At 52.2% G+C, this 22,072-nt stretch overlaps 2 protein-coding genes across 2 annotated transcripts in view; both read right to left on the bottom strand.

Annotated features, from left to right (window-relative positions):
- Positions 1-270: 270 nt before the first annotated feature.
- Positions 271-7,045, bottom strand: TM6SF2 (transmembrane 6 superfamily member 2). Its single transcript, XM_044255300.1, has 10 exons — positions 6,904-7,045; positions 5,175-5,278; positions 4,652-4,749; positions 4,481-4,584; positions 3,779-3,861; positions 3,261-3,385; positions 2,962-3,063; positions 2,558-2,650; positions 1,746-1,865; positions 271-1,026 (listed from the first exon to the last, which is right to left on the bottom strand). The coding sequence occupies exons 1-10, from the start codon at positions 6,996-6,998 to the stop codon at positions 820-822; spliced, it is 1,131 nt and encodes a 376-aa protein (XP_044111235.1). The 5' UTR covers positions 6,999-7,045; the 3' UTR covers positions 271-819.
- A 2,883-nt stretch (positions 7,046-9,928) lies between these two features.
- Positions 9,929-22,072, bottom strand: part of SUGP1 (SURP and G-patch domain containing 1) — a 31,767-nt gene continuing 19,623 nt past the window's right edge. The window contains exons 8-14 of the mRNA XM_044253787.1: positions 19,995-20,350; positions 13,135-13,241; positions 12,095-12,272; positions 11,577-11,683; positions 10,598-10,743; positions 10,382-10,511; positions 9,929-10,123 (exon numbers count right to left, since the gene is read on the bottom strand). Coding sequence (XP_044109722.1) covers positions 10,097-10,123; positions 10,382-10,511; positions 10,598-10,743; positions 11,577-11,683; positions 12,095-12,272; positions 13,135-13,241; positions 19,995-20,350 — 1,051 coding nt within the window. The 3' untranslated portion in view covers positions 9,929-10,096. The remainder of the gene's footprint in view (positions 10,124-10,381; positions 10,512-10,597; positions 10,744-11,576; positions 11,684-12,094; positions 12,273-13,134; positions 13,242-19,994; positions 20,351-22,072) is intronic.

Genomic DNA, 22,072 nt, shown 5'->3' with positions numbered 1-22,072 from the left:
CCCTTGGCAGCTTCCTCAGCCTCAGTTTCCCCAAAATATGAGCCAACCATACAATAGAGGCAGGGTTATAGGGCCCATGGTTGGATAGGCTAGGCTGGCACGAAGTCTTGAGCTCAGCTGCATCTAGGAGCCATGACCTCCAACGAGGACCCTGACTGCCTACAGGCTCAGTCTCCCCATCTGGAATATAGGGTGAGACCCAGCATGTAGCACTTGAGTTTGGCCCTTGGTGATGGTATATGGTAGGTGCTTAATAACTGTGCCATGCCATCATTTATTATAATTTATTGTCAGAGCTTGGATTTTGGATGTTTCTCTCCTGATCGTGACTTCAGACAGGTCTTTGGACCTCTCTGAGCCTCCGTTTTTCCCATCTGGAAGATGGAGCTGTACACACCAACCAGAGGCCGACTTCTGCTAGCCAGTACCTCCAGCTTCAATGGTCATGCTGGCAGCGATGGTAGGCCCCCAGAGAAGCAATCCCTCACCTCTGAATCCTGAAACACTCAAGCAGCAGCAATACTGGGGCTTTAAAAGTTTTGTGGGGTTTTTTTGTTTTTTGTTGTTTTGTTTTGTTTTTTACTAAAAGGATCCATGTGAGTATGATAGGTAAACTCTGGCGTAGAGCAGTCTGTGTGGGATTGGAATACTGTGACAGCTGAGGGTCCCTGGGTGTCCCACCCCGTGCGCTGGGCTTATACCACCATAGCCAGGACCGAAGACACCTGGAGATATACTTCCTGACTCTAAGAGACCCAGCCCACCCTTCCCGGGGCAGGGCTCTTTGGGCATGAAAACACAGTCTTCCTCTCTGCTCTCTCAGTCCTCCTTCTTGTGGTGGGCCAGGGGACCAGGGGGCGGGTGCAGGAAGAAGGCAGGCCGCCACAGGCATCGGAAGGCCAGCAGCTGGGGACCCAGCGCGTACAGCAGGTTGCTCCCGAAGAAGCAGGCCCAGGCGTCATCAGGCACGCGGTAGGTGAAGGGTGTGCGCACGTGCATCGAGGCCCCCATGTGCGAGAACTGTGCCTAGTGGCCACATAAGGAGGTATAGGTCAGGGGTCAGGAAAGAACAAGGCCCAGCATCCCTAATATCCCACCCTAGGGAGCCCAGAGGGTCCCTGTCCCTCTCACTGGCTGCTGACCTGTCTCCCCTCTCTAGTCCATCTGTCTGCCTCTAAATAACACTGTCACCACATTTCCTGTGCCCTTGTCTGGGAGCCTCTTCCCAGCTGTCTAACCGGAACTATCTTCACTCTTTCTGTGAGGCCCGTCCTGTTTCCCATCTCCTTGATGTGGGTCCAGCTTCTCCTCCTGCTCTTCCCTACCCTAGGTAGCCTCTTGTGCCTTTGACTCTCTCTCGGCGTTGTGGCTGTGCTAAACCACCGTTCCCCTCTGTGTCTTTATGCTGTTCCCATTCCTGCAATGCTCTTCCTTACCTAGAGAACTCATACCCATACATCAAAGCCCAGCTCCTAGGCTCACTCTCCTAGGCAATCTTCCCCTTCTGCAATTGCACTCAGCCCCTAGTCTTGACTCTCCCCAGTTCTGACCTCACGGGGTCGGGAGTGTTAGTGTTAGGTCCTTTCTCCCCAAGACGAGGGAATCCTAAGGTACGAAGTTGTGACCGGGGCCTCTTAGAGGCTCAGTAACCCCCCTGCCCAGGGAGAGCATGAAAGGAAACTGAGGGGAGGCAGGAACTTTCTTCCCTACAGACCCCACCCCTCTGCCCCCACACCCCACCACACCTGGCCAACAGCTCCAGCAAACACCAAGGCCCAGTCAGGCAGCCAAGAGCAGCCAGGGAAGATGAGGCCATAGACAGCCAGGCCATAGAAGGGCAGCACGTAGAACATGTACACCAGCATCTGTGGGGGACACAACCCATAGGATGAGCAGTAGCTGCCTCCCTGAGCCCCCTGAGGCAGAGGCCCCCAGGGAGGATCCGGCCAACCTCAGACCCTGCCCAGGATTGGGGGGGGGCTCTCTGAACATCACAACCCTGTGCACACTGCTCCTCAATTTCCCTTGACCCACCCCCACCCCTGGCCACATGCACACACACTCACTGAGCCCACCCATGTTACTCCAGAAGTGGCATATGACCTGAGCCTGGCCAACTGGACCACTCCAGGCCCGCCGGCCACAATGACCAGCGACAGGATGCACCTGTTATTCAGTGATGATGGCATGCGGGCCAATCAGAGCCTGTCTGAGATTTGTGCTTAAGCTCTGGAGAAATAATCGCTCACATTCCTCTGGGGTGGCTAAGTAGGGCAGATGGAGGCCTGCTGCTGCCCAAGGCTGTCTCTGCAATCCCACAAAGTGACTCCCTGGGAGTGGAGTCCATGCAAAGAAAACAGAGCCCTGAGACAGAGTTATCCTCGGCACCTAGATCCAGCCATACTTGAAGACCATATCTGTCTTCATTGGAAGACAGACATTTTTGGGAGGACAACAGATTGACTTTTGTGTTTCTGGTACCTGCTTCCAAGAGGGCTTGCTAGGCCTCTACCCCTTGCAGAACCATATGGCCCTCGTTTCCCATGTGTCTTCTCACCTGCACCTTCGGATAGGCCACAGGGTCCCGTAGGTATGGCTCATACTGATAGATGTACACAAAGCATGCATCTGTGGGGCAGTCAAGCACCACCTGGGGCAGACAGACAAACCAACAACCCACCTCAAATATTTTTCCCACAAGAAACCTTCTCCACCCTCCCAGGTGGGTCCCCTATCCCTTGCTCTGGCTTCCCCTAGCCTTGGTTCTTTCACTTTGGCTAGGAAGGTTACAGGGAATGGGGATTTGTCATGGACAGACATGGATCAGACTGGATGAAGAACTTCCCGGATGATCAGACAGGCAAGCAGTGGTCTTTTCGCTTTGGTTAAAGGAAGATGATTGATGGGGACAGGAAAGGGAGCTGGGGCAGAAGAAAAGTAGGCTGACCACTGCAGACTCACCAGGCCCCGAAAGAGGGTGAAGAACCCGGCGAGGGTGAGGTATATGACAAGGGCCAAGTCTACTGGACGTCGCAGGATACCCTTGCTTTGTTCTTCCTGTACCTGCCCCATGGGAGAGAGACAGCATGAGAAGTCTGGTATCCAACAGGCACTTGATAAAGGTTCATCTCTTCTTTCCTAATGGCCAAGGAGATCCTTCCAAAAAGTTAATGTTTTTGACCAGAAGCAATTCTAATGGGGGTCAGAGGGAGCATTCAGGCACGTTGGCACAATGAACTGTCCGGGGGCAAGGCACTTACCACATTGGGGGCATAGCAGGTTGGTGCCCGGGCCTGGTTGAAGACCCTCACACCAGCCCAGCATGGGACTAGCACACAGGGAATGGCAAGGAAGAAGGCAGGTCTGATCTCTGAGCTGTATTTACCTGTCATGGTAGGAGAGAGGGGGTGTCACTCAGGGAGGATCCCCCAGGCCTGGCCAGACCCATAGGTGAGTCACACCAGAATCCCTGGTTGGAAGCAGTAATTCATGAATGCAGTCCTTTTTCAAGCTCCAAAACCTCTGGCTCCCCAGGGCTCATCAGATGGTGTCCAGACCCCTCAGCCTGGCCTGACTCAATTTATTTTCTGGATATGGCTTCTTTCTCTCAACTGTTCTTTGCTTCTCCTGAATACATCTTGTGTATCTCTCTAGCTCAGCCATCCCCACATACTGGGCTGCCTCTCCCCTCTACTTCCCAAGACCTACCTATGAACCTTCTAGCGCAGGACAGTAACCCAGCCTGAGGAGGCGGGATCCTTCAAAGTCAAGTCCTTACCAAGGATGTTTCCTGGGAGGAACACCAAGACGCTCATGACGAAAGATCCCAGCCAGTACAGTCCAAGGTTCCTGTATCTCTTCCTGTGAGGGAGGATGGAGGGGTGACCAACAGACGCCTGTTCCTGTCTCAGAGCCCTAGCCAGGGCCCAGGGTCCACCCTTGGCTCCCCAGCTCTGGGTACCTCCCATTTTTGTCCAGGACAGAAGGGACAACAGGGAGGTGAATGAGGGACTGAACAGATTATCTAAGGACACAAATGGTTGCTTAGGCACAGGAGTGTACAAGAGAGCTGACTACCACTTACACCTTGGCATTCTTTTTTTTTTTTTTTAAAGATTTTATTTATTTATTTGACAGACATAGATCACAAGTAGGCAGAGAGGCAGGCAGAGAGAGAGGGAGGAAAGCAGGCTCCCCGCTGAGCAGAGAGCCCGATATGGGGCTCGATCCCAGGACCCTGAGATCATGACCTGAGCAGAAGGCAGAGGCTTAACCCACTGAGCCACCCAGACGCCCCTACACCTTGGCATTCTGGAACCTTCTCCGGGTTACTCCTGGCTGGAGCCCTAGAGAGGACTCATGATTTCCCTTACAGACACTGCTGACTGCACCCAAACTTGGGACCCCACCTGAGGACTTGATCTCCAGGGTCCAGGTGGCACACCACCCCCACCCCAAACTCTAACCCTGCCCCATGCACCTTCTGCGGATGGCACCAGCCATGGCCAAGTAGAGGAGGTAGTGAACGGTGCCATCCCAGTAGCAGATGAAGACTCCGTGTGCGGTGCGCAAATAAGGCTCTCCCTGCCAGGGCAGATCAGGGCTCAGTTGGGCCGCAGGGCAGGAGGCAACCCAGGCGACCCCTACGTACCTCTTTAGTAAAGAATTCCATGAAGCCCCCCGCGTAGCCATCTTCCTGGAGAGCAATGAGGAGATCCACCACCGAGGTGAAGGAGAAGACAGCGAACACTGCGGGGAGAGTGGGCGGAGCCTGTCCCGGGTGTGGGCGGGGCCTGAGGCAGCTAGTCTGGGACCCAGAGTAGAGGCAAGGAACCACACCCAACTGCTCCCAGTTGCCGCTTCACAGGTCACATGACCCACAGCCCTGTTGAGGAGGTACAGTCCTGCCTTTGGGAGGCCTCAGGCTGAGAACGCACTGACCCTACCCTGAGGAAATCCCAAAGTGATGAGGAACAATGGTCTTTCAGGGGCTCCCAGTCTGATGGGAAGAGACAGTCCTGCTCTCAGGAGCCCCAGGCCTGAAGGGGAAAGCCCCCTGAGGTTCCCCAACCAATGTGATTTCTCCAGTGTCTTTGAGGTTCTCCAGCCTGATGGGAGCCCTTCAAGGGGATGGAGGAGGCCCCCACTCACACAGTTCTCTCTGACTGACTCACCAGCATAGAGTGGGTCATAGTAGATCTCGCCGGGGGACAAACTGTAGATAGCCACAAAAAGCAGGCCCAGGATCAGGGCACTCATCAATGCCAGCCCCAGGGGGCTGTGGAGAGGGAAAACAAGTCAGAGAGGCCAGGCTCAATACTGAGGCCCACCCACCCTGGTGAGGGCAAAAGCAGATTCCAGGATGCTTCAGATGTCGAGACTGAGGTGTCTTTCAATCCAGGAATCTCGTTACCTGCAACTGCTCTTTTCTATCACTAGGTTGTTACCTGAGCTGTTTCTCCCTCCTGGAACCCCCCTCTAGAAGTCTCTTCCACTTGGCAAACTCCTACTCTTACTCTGTGGCCTATCTTTCATGGCTTCTCCTCCAGGAAGCCCTCCCTGACTCCTTAGAAAGAATCACTGCCCTACTTGGGCCAAGTACAGAGAGGGCATCAGTCAACTCTTTCTGACTATACAATCCATCCCGTGTTCAACTCAATTTGCTCTCAGTCATTCAACACCACCAAGCCCCTCTGTAGCCAGACCCACCTCCCAAGCCTGCAAGGTCTCTAATGCTCAGCCCTGTACACCTCACTTTCTGAAGCTCCTGACTCCTCCCAGCTGAAGTCCAAATGCTTCTGTGAACCACACCCCACCCCTGCCCTGATCTGTCCCATCAACCAGATAAGACAGGTCAACCAGCTGCATAGATAAGAAATAGAAGTCAGGTTGGAAGCCTCCAACAACAGGTGGGCAGAGTGGGTGGGTGGGAAAGCTATCCAGGGTCCCACACTCCCCTACACGTTCTCCACGCTCCTACCTTCTCATGGACCCCTCTGACACCTAAGATTCCCATCCTGGTCCCATCTGACCAACAATGACAATTATAGTAATCAGATAAGACCATGCAAGTCTTTGCACACAGTTTATAATCCTTAACTCTACCTATGAGCCAAGGTCGAGGATTCTGTTCATTATACACTGAAGAAACTCAGGCTCCCAGAAGCAACCTGACTCACCCAGGATCCAGGGGGAATGGAGCCAAGTATTTGTACCCAAGGAGCCAACCCCACAGTCAAGACTCCCTCTACCCCATGTCTTGAGTGGAGCTAGGTCTGGGAGTATGAGGGGCCTATAGATGCCCAGTACCCAGTGGCAGGATCCACAAGCCTGGGGTCTAGGGTTAGGAAGAAGGGAGGTCACAGCATGTAGGCGAAACTGAGGCTAAAGACAGGGTGGGCCAAACCTTAGCAGAATAAAGTCTCAGGCCTGAGACAGGCAATGGAGGGGCTATCTGCTAGGGGTGGTAGAACAGAACGCAAGTCCGAGTGTGCCTGTGTCAAGAGCTGGGTCATCAGGCCCTTATCTGGGTCGATACTTTGACCTTTGGTAACTTTGGAGCTGGGCACATCCCTGGGAAACTGCAGAAACCCTCCAAAACTCTGTCCTGTGTATGGGGGGGGGGGGCTCTCCTTCTCAAACTTTCTCCTCAAATCCTAAACGTCCCCGGAGCGACCCCACCCCCACCACACAGCCCGCTGGCGGCAGAGAGGGACTTCAGGTTGCATGGAGCTGGGGTAGTTCCGGCCTGGGTCCCTTTCTCCCGGCGGGAGCTGCGCAGGGGTTCCGGGCTCCGAGCAGCCAGGCTTGCCGCCCGCGCATCGTCCCTCCCAGCCACTGCCAACCCGGCCCCGCAGCCCGGCCCCCCTCCCCGGGGCTGGCCTGGCCCCTCCCCTCACGCACTGCGAGAGCGCCGAGACGTGGTTAAGCGCGTAGGACAAGGGGAGGGCGCCGAGCGACAGAGCCGCGATCTTGCCGGCCAGCGGCGGGATGTCCATAGTGGCGGCGGCCGGACCCCGGCTCGGTTGCCGCGCGGCCTCCGGGGCGCTCGACTCTTCTGCGGCAGCGCGTCTGGGTTCGGGGGTTGCCAGGGCCCCGGTCCGGCCCCGCCCCACCCCACCCCGCCCCGCCCTGCGCAAAGGTCGCCCCCAGCTGTGCCTTGGTTCCGCAGCCTAGCCTAGCGGTGACTGTGCCCTGCGCTCCCGGGGAGCCTCCGAGGCCCGTCCCCCTGGAAGCGGTCCCTTTCCCCAGCCCTCCCTTCCCCGCGTCACCGTCACTGGACTCAGCTTGGGACTCAGCTTGGTTTCAGTGGACTTCCCGGCCGACCGGCCGTCCAGCCGCGGCTTCACTATTAAAGTCTAAAACTCCGTGTTGCCCGATGCTACCGCTCTTGAGGCGTGGGACTGCAACCTGGAGGCCCTGGGCCAGATATTTCAAGCTAGGGGAATTTGTTCTCCAGGCCTCCTTCTGTACTTCTGCTTTCTCCGTCCTAAGCCACCTGTGTACCTACCTCGACTCTAAAGGGGACCCTTTTAAATGCCACATTCCCGAGACCTCCCTCCTTGTAGGATGAAGGGGACATTGGAGGCTTTCCACGCGGATGGAGGAACCTCAGTCACTTGGACACAAAGAGTTCCCTTCAGGTCCCTTGGATTTGAGTGTTCAGGCAGTGGCCACACACATTTAAACACGTGGCGGGGTGTAAAGCTTTGGGTGAGTCTGGGGATCATCTCAAGGCAGGCAGCCAAGGTCATGGTTGGGTGGGGGGGGAGGTCTCTTGAAGGACTGTGTGCTGTGTTCCTTCCATATAGCCTGGGCACCTTGTGGGCAGCTGAAGCTGTGCCCCTGCTCAGTGGGTGGTGTCCAAGGGAGAGAATCCAAAGGGTGGGTTTAGATTAGGCGTGGATTGCTAGTGGATTGGTGAGTTTGGAACAGTGTGTCTGGCAGAGAGACTAGCAAGTTCAGGCCTGAGGCTGAGGTGTGGTGAGGGGGTTTCAGAGAGTCAGAGCTGAGGGAGGATTCTGAACAGCCTGTAGGAGGCTGGGCTGGGTCCACCGGAAGACGCAAATGGTATTGGTGGTGGTGGTGGGGGGTGGCACCAAGGAGGGAACTATAGTTGGGTGGGGAGAGAATAAGGAAGCAGTGGTTTCCAAGCTGTTTTGGACTCTGACCCATGTGGTACTCATAGCTCCTGGAAAACAGTAAGCAGGTACCCACTCCGTACCTGTCCTTGGGGGGCCCACAGTCTGTGGGGGGGGGGAGAGTCATCCTTTTTCCATGCACCTCCTTGTCCTTGTGCCAGCTGGGTCCTTTCTCTGAGCCTGGGCAACAAGATGATCTTCAGGCCACAGACCTGACAGTGCCCACCCAGTTGTCCATTGCCCATGGGTTAAGTTCAGGTTCCTCTGGGCTGACCTGAGGCTCCAGTCTTGTTTCTTTGACTTTTCCCAACTCTAGCGGTGCCAACACCCCCCAGGCTTCCTGTCTGCAAAATGGATCCTCTAGTATTTCCTCACTCCTTAAAGCAGATCCCAATGTCCCCTCCTCCACGTAGCCCTCTCTGCCACCCCAGCCCTGCTCCTCCTGCTGCAAGGCCAGGGCTGTCTGATCCAGCTGTCTAACAACCCGGCCTTGTATCTGTGTCTGGGATGTGCCTGTACATGCACACCGAATTTGGGGGCCATTTTCCAACTTTCCACTTGCCTGGGGGTAAAGTCCATGGGCTGAGTCTGGAGAGCCTCCAGGTCCCTAATTCAACTGAAGGGTGACCTTCACCTAGACAGCAAGGTGCCTGGGACCAAGGCCTAGGGTCCCCATCGCTGGAACCTCTGGCTGCCCAGAGCTACTCTTGTGCTCAAGCCCTGGGACCACAGGACAGCCGGCACACATGGGAACGTCAACCCTTGCCTTGCTCTGGGCACAGCATCTACGGAGGGAACAGAGTGGCATATGTCTTCCCAGCCTGGGCTCTGCTGCTGAGACTCACAGTCCCTGGATGCCCCTGTTCCCCACACTCCCCAGGCTGCCGCCAAGACAGCAACCCAATTCCTCTTCACATTTATCAGTCTCAGGTTCACCACCACGGACACGATACGACAGACTGGCTGCCCCAGGGCACGAAGCCTATCCATCCGGTTCACACAGTTGGTGCTGCTTACTAAATGACTGTGAGAATGCAGACTGGCCCAGAAGCCCAACTCCAGGTGGAGTCTTCAAGCCCATGAGCCCACAGGGGTTAAGCAAGACCCACGAGGCACATGTGTGGGCAGATGGGTGGGTTGTGGGGATCCTTCAGGTCTCCAAGCCATACTTGAAGGGTGGCTATCAGATTCCTAGGACCCCACCCAAGCTGCTCACTCAGCAGCTACAACTGACCCCAGGTGGTCTTGGCACAGATGTTCAGCTCAGGCTCTGGCGATGTGGGGAGTACTTGGTATGCTGCATCTGTCCACAGAGTGGACATGAGCCCCAGAGAGTCCCGTGTCCATCCACTGAAAGGATCCAGGGCAGCTGGGGTGGCTTGGGCTACAGCTGTCGCTGGCTAGCTTCAAGGAGTGGCTGTCAGCGCCACCTGCTGGTGAGGTGATTGGTACAGGTGTGTCCTGGGTCCAGCGAACCCGCAGATCTGAGGAGGGTTGGGCCCTGTCTGGGGACCCCTTCCACCCTAAGCCCTGCACACAGTGCCACACTAGGAGGTCCCTGGTGCCCCTGGTCCAGGTGCAGCCAGGGCTTGGCTGGTCAGCCACCAGTCCCTCTCAGAGGATCTGTGGATCCTCCCCTCAACTCCAAGCCAGGCTGGTGGGGGAGGGGCCCACAGACACAGGTCTAGATGGTTCTCATATTTTTCAGGCACTACGGAGCTTTCCCAGTGGCATCCCAGCCCCATCTGCGCAGCCCAGCCCCGCTGCTAAGGAAACAGAGGGGCTTCTGGTGATGGCAAAACCAGGCTTCCCTGGTAGGCAAGCACTGGAACTTTAATACACGGCACGACATTCGAGACAATGGGAGGGGCAGGCAGAAATGCAGGCCAGAACATTCCACAGTCCAGGGATGGTCAGTCGTTTGGAAAATACATTTGTGTGTTTTTCCAGAATACTCAGTAGTAAGGCCGTCTGGGGTTGTTCTGTGGGAGGCAAAGAAGATAAAAAGGAGAGGGGGTCAATGCTAAAGACAGCAGTTTCCCTTGCCCAGAACGTTCCAGGGACAGCTGAGCCCACATCCTCCAGAGCAGAGGGCAGGTGGAAAGGTGGGGAGTCGCCAGTGAGACCTGGCCTAGTTGGACTGTGAAAGGAGAGACAGCTCTGTCACCAGCACCGCCGCCCCCTGCTGAGATTCTGGGCAACCCAGCCAGGAGTCACAAGGGGGCTGGGGACACACGCACCAGGGGGTTGGGCCGGAAGCGGTAGGCCAGCATCATCCTCTTTCGGAAAGCCTCATACTCATCATCCTCCTTGGAGAGCTCAGCTGGCCGGTCGATGCCAAAGCCTGCTCCATCTACTGTGGTGGTGCCTCTGCAGGGGGGCAGGGGGATGACAGGGCCAAGTGAGCAGAGGGCCAGGCTGCTGGCAGCATGAGAAGCGGCAGGGGGCGCACTCACTTGTTCACCGGGTTCTTGATGCCCTGGCCCTCTGAGCCCAGCCCGTCGCCCTCCTTCCAGCCCATTTTCATCAGCATCTGGTAACCAATGTTCTCCACCGTCAGCTTGAACTCCTTGTACTCTGAGTAGTCAGGTTCTCGGCCTTCCTGCAGGGCAAGGAGGTACCTGTCATCCACCAGGGTTGCAACTGTCCCAGGTCCCAGCCCTGGCCAGAACACCACCACGTCCCACCAGCAATGGCCTCACTGGACGCTGGGACCTCCTGCTCATCTGAAGCCTCTGTACCAGGTCAGATTCCTTGAGAACAAACCAAAATGCTCCTTCTCAGGGTCCCAAGGGCCAGACTTTGTACCAAGCTGCCTGGTGGCCAAGTCAACAAGGGCAAGGAGACGGGTCACACAGGCCTCACCCACCACGGGAAAGATTAATGGTTCATCAGCAAAGAGAAGTCCTAGGTTCTGAGGGCAATTCTTTACACAGAATGCTAAAAAGATGAGGTCAATAAGTTATTGACGAGGTTATGCGGTACAAAACAGTTTTACAAAAATCCCCCAAAAGATGACAAGGGATGTGCCCCATCAGGCAGACTCTCCTCAGAAGCACAATGACAGCATGGGAGGAATGTGAATTCCTCTTCTGGAGAAGCCAGTCCATAGGGCCTTCTGCCTGAGAAACGCTTTGCCTGTAAACTGCACTTAATTGGCTCCACTGAAAGCAGATTTTCCCGGAAGCCCTGGGAGATATTTCTAAAGCAGCAGCTGAGCTGCTTTCTGCTAATTCTCTCCACAGACGGTGTCTATCATCAACAGATGCCTCCTGAGGCAAGAGGGCCCAGCTCCCCCTGTGAATGGGGAGGGGGGGCTTGAGGCTGCCTCAGACGCCTGCCTCGTGAGGCTAACAGGAGGGGCTGGGCCACTAGCCTGGCTGCCTGCCAGCCTGACCATAGCCCCTGCTGGTCCCGGGGACCTTCCCAGCTCACCTTCAGGGCCTTGAAGGTTTCCATGAACTTCTCCAGCTCATCTGGAGGCAGGAAGTCTCCGATAAAGTGCTTGCCACGGCCCATCTTTGTCAGCTGCTCGGCCCACTCTGCCCAGAGAAGCGGGGGGAAGTGAGAGAAAGGAAGAGGCAGGGAGCAGGCTGGGTGGCCCCACAGCACAGATGTGAGTCTTGGGTGGGGGGCAGGGACTCAGGTCCCAGGGGAATGAGGTGGCTGGTTGAGGCCCCGACCCAAACCCTGCTCCTCCAGGGAGCCCTTCTAAGTGCCATGTTCAAACAGCAGTGACAGCTTAGAGAATTCCTCTTTTTTCCACCGAGCGGAGGCAGAGAAGCCAGGAGTCTCTGGCTCCAGACCGTACAAGTTGCACAGGTGGCTTAAGGCCCCAGATGGAGCCTCTAGCTGCCTTCCCGGGCAGGCTTCCTGAGCCTGCGGTGCCAAGGGCACGGCTTCACCCAGAGACCCCGGCCCTCACCCCACCCGCAATGTGCTCCCCGGCGCACCCCGAGTCTTGTCCATCTCCATGCGCCGCAGCTGATGTTCCCAGGTGCCCAGCTCGCTGTCCACCTCCTCGTCACTGTCATAGCCGTGCTGGTGCTGCTGCAGGGCCTTCTCCCACAAAAGCTGCATGTCCTGCATCGCACGCTTGTGCTGCATGATCATGTCATACATCTGCTGCATCTGTGGGCGACACATGCTGGTGAGTGGGGCCTGGGACTGCACGTGCAGGTGGCTAACCCCTCTGCCTTCCCTGCACGTGCCAGGTGCCCTCACCCGTCCCACATCCCTCCCTCCCCAGGGCAGGCACAGGAGCAGGGCTCGGAGCAAGTACTCAGGAAGACACAAGGTCCCGCATCAGGGCGTACCCCGCCTTCCCTGAACACCTGTGTGGAGCAGGGAGGCCCCCTCTCTGCTGCACCGAGTCTGGCCCGGAACCCAGCACATCACAGGCCCCCTTGCTGTGAACCAAGCGAACGCACCACAGGCCCCTGACCATGGAAGGGCTGAGGGAGAGGCAACGCAGCTGCTGGCCCGAAGGAGGTGACTGGAGTTGAGTGTCCCCAAGGACCAACAGACAGGTGCCCGCAGCTCCCCAGGAAAGCAGCAGAGAGGCCAACTCAGCCCTTAGCCCAATCAAAGCCCAACACCAACTGAGCATTTGTCCCATTGATTCGGGCACCCAGGTCTGTCCTGTCCTGGATGCCGGGGGGCACTGGAAGGAAAACTAAGTGGAGACTACCTAGTCAGGAAAAGCCCACAAGCATGCTGGGAGTAGCTGCACAGCACCAGCCTCAGGGGCTGCCCAGGCAGTGGGAGGCGGCCTCAGCTCTGGGTCCAGCGCAGGCTGGGGAGGGTCCCTGGGAGGCAGAATGCCGCTGACAGGGCCCTGTCTGCACAAAGACCTCTCTCCTGACTGTGGGCTCCACCCAGCAGAGGGAGGCTTGGAAAGAACAGCACACGACCATTGACAACTGTGAGATGACGCGGGGGCAGTATGCCACGAGCCCCGCCGGAGCCTGCCTGTTCTGCCCCACAGACTTACCTCCTGTTGCTCCTTCAGCTGCTTCTTCTGGGCATCTGACAGCTCTGTGACACCCACCAGACCTACGGGCTTCCCTTTCTCATAGCCAAGCCCCTTGAGGTCCTGAACTGGAAACAAGACACAGGCTGGTCAGCCATCGATGCACAGGTCCAGACCTGCTCCTGCATGTGGCACAGTGTCCAGGCACGTGACCTCTCCAGGCAGGCGCTATAGCCCCATGTTGCAGATGATGACATCAGAACTTACAGGTCAAGGGCCTCACTCAAGGTCACATGTCTGATGGGTGACAGGATGGGGACTTTGCAAAGGCAGAGACATGAGAGCCAAGATAGCCTGTGCCTGTGTGTGTGACAAACTGACTCTTGGAAATAGCCCTGCAGGGAACAGACACCCAGCATAGACACACAAGGGTTCAGAGTCTGGCATAAGTCTCGGCTATGTAGTTGTTAGCTCCTTCCGGGGAGGCAGCCGACCATCCTCAAAGCAACTGACATTTAGTTTGGCTTCAGCTTCGGAGTTTGACTAGAGCCAGCAACACTAATGCACATGAAGATGCTGTGACGGCCCCATCTGGGTGGCGGAAACCACCACCCCTCAGGCGACAGCTTCCTGGGGGAGAAGATGGGCAGACGGGGTACAGAGGCCCTCCTGGTACATGCAAAGAACCAGGTCCTCCCAGAACACCAGGGTTGAGGCCTTGCCTGCCAGAACCACCCACAAGTGCTCCTTGAGCCCATGTTTATACCCTAATACCTTCTAGAAGGTCTGTGTGGGAGTCCTGTGAACAGGGCAAGGTAGGCAAGGTTTGAGCAGCCTGCTGTGTGCTTGCAGCATGCCCATCGTCCCTCTCCTTGGGCCCCTTTACCAGCAAGCAACCAGGTGGGGACTACTCAACCTCCCCTTGGGACAATGTGGACCAGTGGGCCTTAAACCTGGACATGAGCCCTTGGAGCCTGTGCCTGCACACTAGACCACACAGGGAGGCTTCCTCACCAGCTGGGAGATGGGCCAGGCTTCAGGGATATGAGTTCTGAACCGCAAGGCACACACACGGCAGAAGAGCACTCACGGCTGAGCACCCTCCATTACTGTGGGCCCTGGAGTTGGACACTTGATGGCAATCTGACCCGAGACACCCTCAACCCTGGGGAGTGATGCTATCTAGAACCCTAGGGAGTAGTAGAATCTTCACTAGCTTTTCTCCTTGGACTAAAACACCATCCTCAAAGCTGGACGGTCAAGGCCAAAAGGCCAGCCATGTAACTTGGGTGAGCTGCCTTCCCTCTTGGCCCACCCTTGCACAAGAAACGTAGGTGTCAGCACCAGGGCGCAAAGGCCTCCTCGGCATACTTGTGCGTCCGGGGGTGAGGGCTGTGGAGACGGTTCCACCTTCGGGGCAGGCTGTGTGGAGGGCAGTGAGCCAGAGGCCATGAGAAAGGCTCTCTCACTCACTCACTCTCTCCTGCAGAATGGGATGGCAATAGACTCCCCGCCCTGGTGGGTTTGTCGTAGAAAAGGAGAAATGAGACCACATGCTCTGGCCACCTCTGAAACTGTCAAGGAGGTGGACGTTGGAGTGGATTGTGCAAAACTGACTGTGGCAATCACGGGGCCTATCATCATGTATTTCCTGAGCTTTCTATGACAAGAATGGATCCAAGTACTTTAAAGCTTAAGGGAGATAACAGGCTCCATCTGTATGCTGTCACAGGAAACTCGCTTTAGATACAAAGTCACTAATAAGTTCAAAGTGAAAGGATAGAAAAATATACTCTGTGCAAACAGTAACCAACAGCCAGCTGGGATGGCCTTACCAGCATCAGACAAAACAGACTTCTAGCCAAAAAGGTTACAAGAGACAAAGAAGGAGGTTCTATGTTGGTAAAAAATTTGAAACAGAAAAATGATGTAACAAGTATATAGCAAAATTGACAAAACTGAGGAGAGAAATACACAGTTCTACAATAACCACTAGAGGCTTCAATGACCCATTTTTTAAAGGGACAGGGTATCTAGATAGAAAATCAATAAGGATATAGAAGATTAAACACTACAACCAGGGGGACCTAACGATGCACACAGAACATGCAAACCAACAACGGCAGAATACAGTGCACATGGAACATTCCCCACGACAGACTACCTGTTAGGCTCCAAAAACGGGTTTTAATACATTTTAAAAGACTGAAATCATTACAAGTACTTTTTCTGATCACAATGGAATAAAACTAGAGATCAGGAACAGAGGGAAAATTGGAAAACTCACAAATAGGTGGAAATTAAACAACATACTCTTAAACAATCAATGGGCCAAAGAAGAAATCACCAAGAGAGATAAGAAAATATTTAAGAGATGAATGAACACAAAAGCTTGAGAGCAAAACAGGTGGGAATGAACAAAAGCAGTGCTACAAGAGAAACGTAGAGCTGTAACTGCACATAATTGAAAAGAATGATCTCTAACCAATAACCTAACTGTATACTTTAAAGGACTAGAAAAAGAAAAGCAAACTCATTCCAGAGCTAGCAGAGGGAAGGAAATAAAGATCAGAATGAAGATATAAGAAGTAGGGAAGAGAAATACAGAAAATCCACGATTTGGTTTTTTGAAAAGATCAACCAAAGTGACATACCTTTAGACAGACTGCCTAAGGAAAAACATGAGAAAAGACTCACTAAAATTAGAAATGAAAGAGGGGATATTACGAATGACATTACAGAAATAAAAAGGAACTGTAAAAGATTACGATGAACACCTGTTAAGCCAACAACTTGGATAACATGGATGAAGTGAACCAATTCCTAGAAACGTATAAACCACCAAAACTAACTCAAGAAGAGAAAACCTGGGGCACCTGGATGGCTCAGTAGGTTAAGGCTCTGCCTTCAGCTCTGGTCGTGATCTCAGGGTCTTGGGTTCGAGCCCGGTGTCGGGCTTTCTGCTCAGCGGGAAGCCTGCTTGCCCCTCTCTCTGCCTGCCTCTCTGCCTACTTGTGATCTCTCTCTCTGTGTCAAATAAATAAATAAAATCTTAAAAAAAAAAAAAAGAAAGAAAGAAAGAGAAAATCTAAACAGACTTTTATCAAGTAAGGAGACTGAATCAGCAATCAAAAGCCTTCCAATGAACAAAAGCCCAGAACCAGATGGCATTACTGGTGAATTCCAACCATTTATTACTAATATTTTATTCTTCATTTGAGAGAGAGAGAGAAAACACAGAGGGAGAATGAGAGGAAGAAGCAGACTCCCTGCCGAGCAGAGAGCCCTACACAGGTCTCTATTCCAGGACCCTGAGATCCTGACCTGAGCCGAAGGCAGACACTTAACCGACTGAGCCACCCAGGTGCCCCGAATTCTACGAACCATTTACATATTTATTTATTTATTTATTTCTACCAACCTTTTTTTTTTTTTTTAAAAGATTTTATTTATTTGAGAGAGAGAGAGTGAGCAAGCATGAGAAGTGGAGGGTAGGAGGGAGAAGCAGACACCAAACCGAGCAGGGAGCCCGAGGCAGGACTCGATCCTGGGACTCTGGGATCCTGACCTGACCTAAAGGCAGTCACCCAACCAACTGAGCCACCCAGGCACCCTATAGGAACCATTTAAAAGAACAATTAATGTTAATAATTCTTAAACTCTTCCAAAAAAGTGGAGGGAATATTTCCTCATTCCATAACACTAGTATTACTCTGATACCAAAAGCAGACAAGGACACCACAAGAAAACTACAGAACAACATTCCTTATGCATATAGATGCAGACATCCGCAACAAAATACCAGCACACTGGATACAGCAGCATGTTAAAAGGATTATTCACTATGAGCAAGTGGGGTTTATCCCAGAAATGCAAGGGTGGTTTAAACAGAATTCTGGTGCCAATGTGTATGTGGGAGGGTCACCCACACAACAAGCAATTCTCAGATGCCTGCTGGGTGTCCAATAGGTCAACTCGGTTCTAGCACTATTCACCAGGAGGTAGCACTGGATTCCATGGGTTAAGGGGTCAGTCTTTTAAGACTGCTCCCTCCACCCCGGCCACCTTTAGCCACCAGCTACAGGCCCAGGTCATCACATATGCTACTGGCTAGCTGCAGATCAGACTTTCCAGCGATCCCCTCCTGGGTTCAATTAGTTTGCTATACTGACTCACAGAACTCAGAAAAACACTTTACTTACCGGATTACTGCCTTACTTACATTACATATCATGCATGGAAATAACTTAGTAAGGCCAGATGGAAAAGATGCCCTGGGCAAAGTATGGGGAAAGCGGCCAGAGCTTCTATGCTCTGAGTGTGCCATTCTCTCTAAACCTCCACGTGTGCAACCTGGAAGCTCTCTGAACCCTGTGTCTTCGAGTTTTGTGGAGGCTTCGGTGCACAGGCATGGTTGATGAAATCGCTAGCTGCCGTTGACTGATTCAACCTCCAGCCCCTCTCCCCTCCCTGGAAACTAGAGGGTGGGATGTAAAGTTCTAGCCCTCCGTTCATGGTCAGTTCCCCGGGCAACCAGCCCCCATCCTTAGGTGCTTTCCAAAAGTCACCTCAGTAATGTAAACCCAGTTGCGGTGGAAAGGGGCTTATTATAAACAACAAGACCCCCATTTCACCTTTATGGCTCTGAAGCATTTTCATGAACTGAGGACGGAGACCAAATAATACAACAAAAGATGCTCCCACTGCTCTTATCACTCAGGAAATTCCAAAGGTTTTGGGAGGAACTGTGAGCCAGGAACTGTGAACAAAGACCAAATACATATGAGAAATATTATTTTGGTCATCTCAATGGCCAAATATGTATTTCTAGTAAATCACAATGTCACATGGCTCAATATGAGAAAATTAACCAATGTAATATACCACATTAACAGACTGAAGAAAAAAACCCATGCAATCATTTCAACTGATACAAAGCATGTGACAAAATCCAATACCACTTCATGGTAAAAACATTCAATGAACTAGGAACGGAAAGAACACATCAACATGATAAACACATAGCTAACATCATATTCAATAATGAAAAACTGAAAACATACCCCTTAAGATCAAAATAAGACAAGGATGCCCATTTTCCCCACCTCCATTCAACTTAGTACTAGAAGTGCTAACCAGAGCAATCAAGCAAGAAAAAGAAATAAGAGGCATCCCACTTGGAAAGCAAGAAGTATCTCTTGTTGCACATGACATCATCATAATTATACATACGGAAAAACCTAAAGAATCCATCAAAAGATTGTCAGAGCTAATAAGTGAATTCAGTGAAGTTGGAGGATCCAACATGAACATGCAAAAATCAGTTGTATTTCTATACATTAGCAACAAACAATCCTAAATGAAAATTTAAAAAGCAATTCTGTTTACAATAGCATCCAAAAAAAAAAAAAATCACTTCGAAACAAATTTAACCAGGGAAGTATGAGACATGTACAATGAAAACCACATACCATGTTGAAAGAAATTAAAGAAGATCTAGATAAACACAAAGACATCTGTGTTCACAGTCTGGAAGACTGGTTGTTGTTGCTGTTGTTGTAAGGAAGACGTAAATATTGTTAACATTATCGTGTCCATACTATCCAAAACAATCTACAGACTCAAGGCAATCCCTATCAAAATCCCAACAGTGTTTTTGCAGAAATGGAGAAGCCCATCTGAAAATTCAAGATCCTCAACAGCTAAAGCTTGAGGAAGAAGGACAAAGTTGGAAGACCGACTTACTACAAAGCTATGGTAATCAAAACAGCTGATCCTGACCTAAGGACAGACTTACAAACCAGCAGGACAGAAAAGAGAGCCCAGAAATAAACCCTTACATCTAAGGACAACTGAGATTTGACAAAGGCATCAAGACCATCCAATAGGGAAAGAAAAGTCTCTTCAACAAATGGTGCTGGGAAAACCGGATCTCCACATGCAAGAGAATAAAGTTGAATCCTTAGCTTACATCACATATAAAAATTGCTTCAAGATAGATCAAAGACCCAAAACTAAAAAAACTCAGAACATAGGGGCAAATCCTCACGACCTTGAACTTAGCTACGGTTTCACAAATGAAACCAAAAGCTCAGACAATGAAAGAAAAAATAAATTGAACTTAGTCAAAATTTCAAAAACGTTTGTGCATCAAAGGACACTAACCATCAAGAGACTAAAAAGACAATCCACAGAATGAGAGGCTGTATTTGCAAACCATGTATCTGAATAGGGGGTCAACGTCCAGAATATATAAAGAACTCTTACAACTCAACAACAAAGACAACACAATTTAAAAGTGGGCAAAGGACTTAAATGGGCATTTCTCCAAATACGCTACACAAATGACCAATTAGCACATGAAAATATGCTCAACACCATGAGACATTAGGGAAATGCAATTCCAAACTACAGAGGGACACCACTTCACACCTGCTAGGATGGCATTATCAAAAGGGAAGAACGTGGAGAAATGGGAACCTCTGGGCGCCGCTGGTGGAACTAGCAAATGGTGCAGCTGCTGCAGAAAATGGTTTGGCGGTTCCGTAAAAAGTGAAACCGAATGATGGTATGACCCAGTGATTGCACTCCTAGGTAGGGGCAAGAGAATCAAAATCAGGGACGCACACAGTACTTGGAGACCAACATTCACAACAGCACTATTCGAAGCTGCTGAACCCAGCTGGACAACCCACATGTCCATCAACCGGTGAACGGATAAACAAAGTATAGTTCCATCCGTGAAAATGGGGAGTATTATTTAGCCATTAAGAAAGAATGAAACTCTGACACATGCCACGGCACAGATGAAGTGTGGAAACGTTCCCTCAGTGAAGGAGCCAGGCTGTCCTGACAGAGGTGGGGGAAGGGGGTCAGCCCACCTGACAGAGGTGAGGGAGAGGCGTCTACATCCCTCTGTACCAGCTCGGCGGGTGGGAGTTCCACCTTGTCCTCTTCGGGCCCCCACCGGCTCTTTCGCTTCTTTTTCACAGTGGCTGTGGTGGCTGGCTTCCCGGGGGCGGCTGGAGCTGGGGTGACTGCAGGCGAGGGGGCAGATGAGGCAGGGCAGGCAGCAGCTGGGGACAAGGACACCGAGGGGTTCTCAGGAGGGGATTTGCGTTTCAGGCTGAGGTCGGGTGCCACGACAGTGCCTGCGGGGCCAGCCTTAGCTTTCCGGAACTCTTCCAGCTTCTGGCGGTAGTATTTGTACCCTTGGCTGTTGGGTTCATATAGAAAGCTGCAAAGGAGAGTTGGAGGGGGGGGGCACACTGTCAGCTGGGCCCAAGCCCCCTGCCTGACTCTGGGCAGGAGCAGCTTGGGCCTTGTGCACACGTGCCCAGGTAAGCCAGGGTCATAGGAGGGTCAAGGTCTCCACCATGACCTCCTGCACTGCCAAGCTTCAGTGGCTGCTGTCTTGGGTGGTTCAAGCTAGAGGAATAGCACGGCAGGCTAGCAGCTTGTTACCATGTCATTCCTGCGAGCCACCTGTCACTCCCAAGTCCTGGTACCGGCACTATCAGGCACCCATCACAACGTAATTGACCCCCTGCTTCGAAGGACAAGGGGTGGGCTCTGTCAGACCTTTCCCAGGCTCTGTGGGGTTTCTTCCCCTGCTGTTCTAGATGAGCACTCTGGTACCTTCAAACCAAGAAATCCTGAGTTGGGAGAGATACCTGGTGCTCAAAAGGGCAGGGTTTGTCCCAAACCTGACGGCCCGACACATCTGTGCTTCTCTCCGATGTACCCTGAGAGGCGTCAATAGCAAATGAGCCAAGACAGAAACACTGAACATCAGAATGGACAGGGACTGGACTCCAACTGAAGGGCAAAAGCCCCACACCTCACTGGAAGTTGAGGTCCCCTTGGTCTCTCCCTATCAATTCCAGTCCCAAGTGTGAAGCATGTGGGGCTGGGTTCAGAGCTGGCAGAAACTATGGCTCCCTCTGCACCTGCCCAGCATGTCTCATCTCAGTTTATGCACATCTTGAGCTGACAGTTCCACCTCTGTGGTCCACACCAGAGCGAAGAGTCACAGCTCAGTCACAGCACGGGTTACACAGGATTCCACATGGAGGGGCCAGACCTGCACTCATGGACTTGGAGTCTGTGGTCACAGCATAATGCTGTGCTGTGAAAGCTACGTGCAGGCTCAAGGATGCTATAAATTCTTTTCATACAAGAAAGACAGCAGAAAGAAGCATCATAGACTGTTTCTATGTGTCTACATGAGAGCCAGGAAGGGGCAGAAGGACCCCAGCCCAGCTAACATCAGTACCTAAGGTGGGACAGAAGGGCAGGGAGATGGTGACATCCCCTCTGTCTTCCTTTGTACTTCTTCGCCCTAGAGGTAGACAATGTGAACAGATGTACTTCTATTAAAGAAACAGAGTGTGATGCCTGGTTGGCTCAGTCAGCAGAGCATGTGACTCATGATCTTGGGATGGTGGGTTCGAGCCCCATGTTGGGTGTAGAGATTACTTAAAAATAAAATCTTAAAAAAAAAAAAAGAAGGAAAGAAGGAAAATGAGTAAGTAATAACCTTTCAAAAACTGAAAGCACTAGGCCTAGGCGTTCACTGGTGAATTCTACCAAATATTTAAGGAAGAAATTACATCAATTCTCTATAATCCCTTTCAGAGGATAGAAGAGAGAATACTTCCTAACTCATCAATTACCCTAATACCAAAACCAAAGATATCACAAGAAAACTACAGACCAGGATCTCTCATGAACATAGATGTAAAAATTCTCAACCAAGTATTAGCAAACCAAATCCACAAATGTATAACAAGAATTATAGGAGGACGGGGGGAGCAGACAACATATGTGAAGATTAAAAGGTACAAACTTCCAGTCATAAATAAGTCAGGGGGATGAAAAATACAGCATAGGAAATACAGTCAATAATATTGTAATAACTTTGTATGGTGACACGTGGTAACTACACTTCTCATCGTGA

Source organism: Neovison vison, chromosome 6 (assembly GCF_020171115.1).
Source record: "Neovison vison isolate M4711 chromosome 6, ASM_NN_V1, whole genome shotgun sequence".
Classification (NCBI taxonomy): domain Eukaryota; kingdom Metazoa; phylum Chordata; class Mammalia; order Carnivora; family Mustelidae; genus Neogale; species Neogale vison.
Note: the sequence above shows the minus strand (reverse complement) of the source record. Positions and strands in the feature narration are given on the sequence as shown.

Coding starts and splice junctions, on each gene's coding strand:
- TM6SF2 (XM_044255300.1), bottom strand. CDS start 6,998: ATGGACATCCCGCCGCTGGCCGGCAAGATCGCGGCTCTGTCGCTCGGC. Junction 3,064..3,260: donor CCTGCTATGCCCCCAATGTG/GTAAGTGCCTTG, acceptor CCCATGGGGCAG/GTACAGGAAGAACAAAGCAA. Junction 1,866..2,557: donor TGGCCTATCCGAAGGTGCAG/GTGAGAAGACAC, acceptor TGTCCCCCACAG/ATGCTGGTGTACATGTTCTA.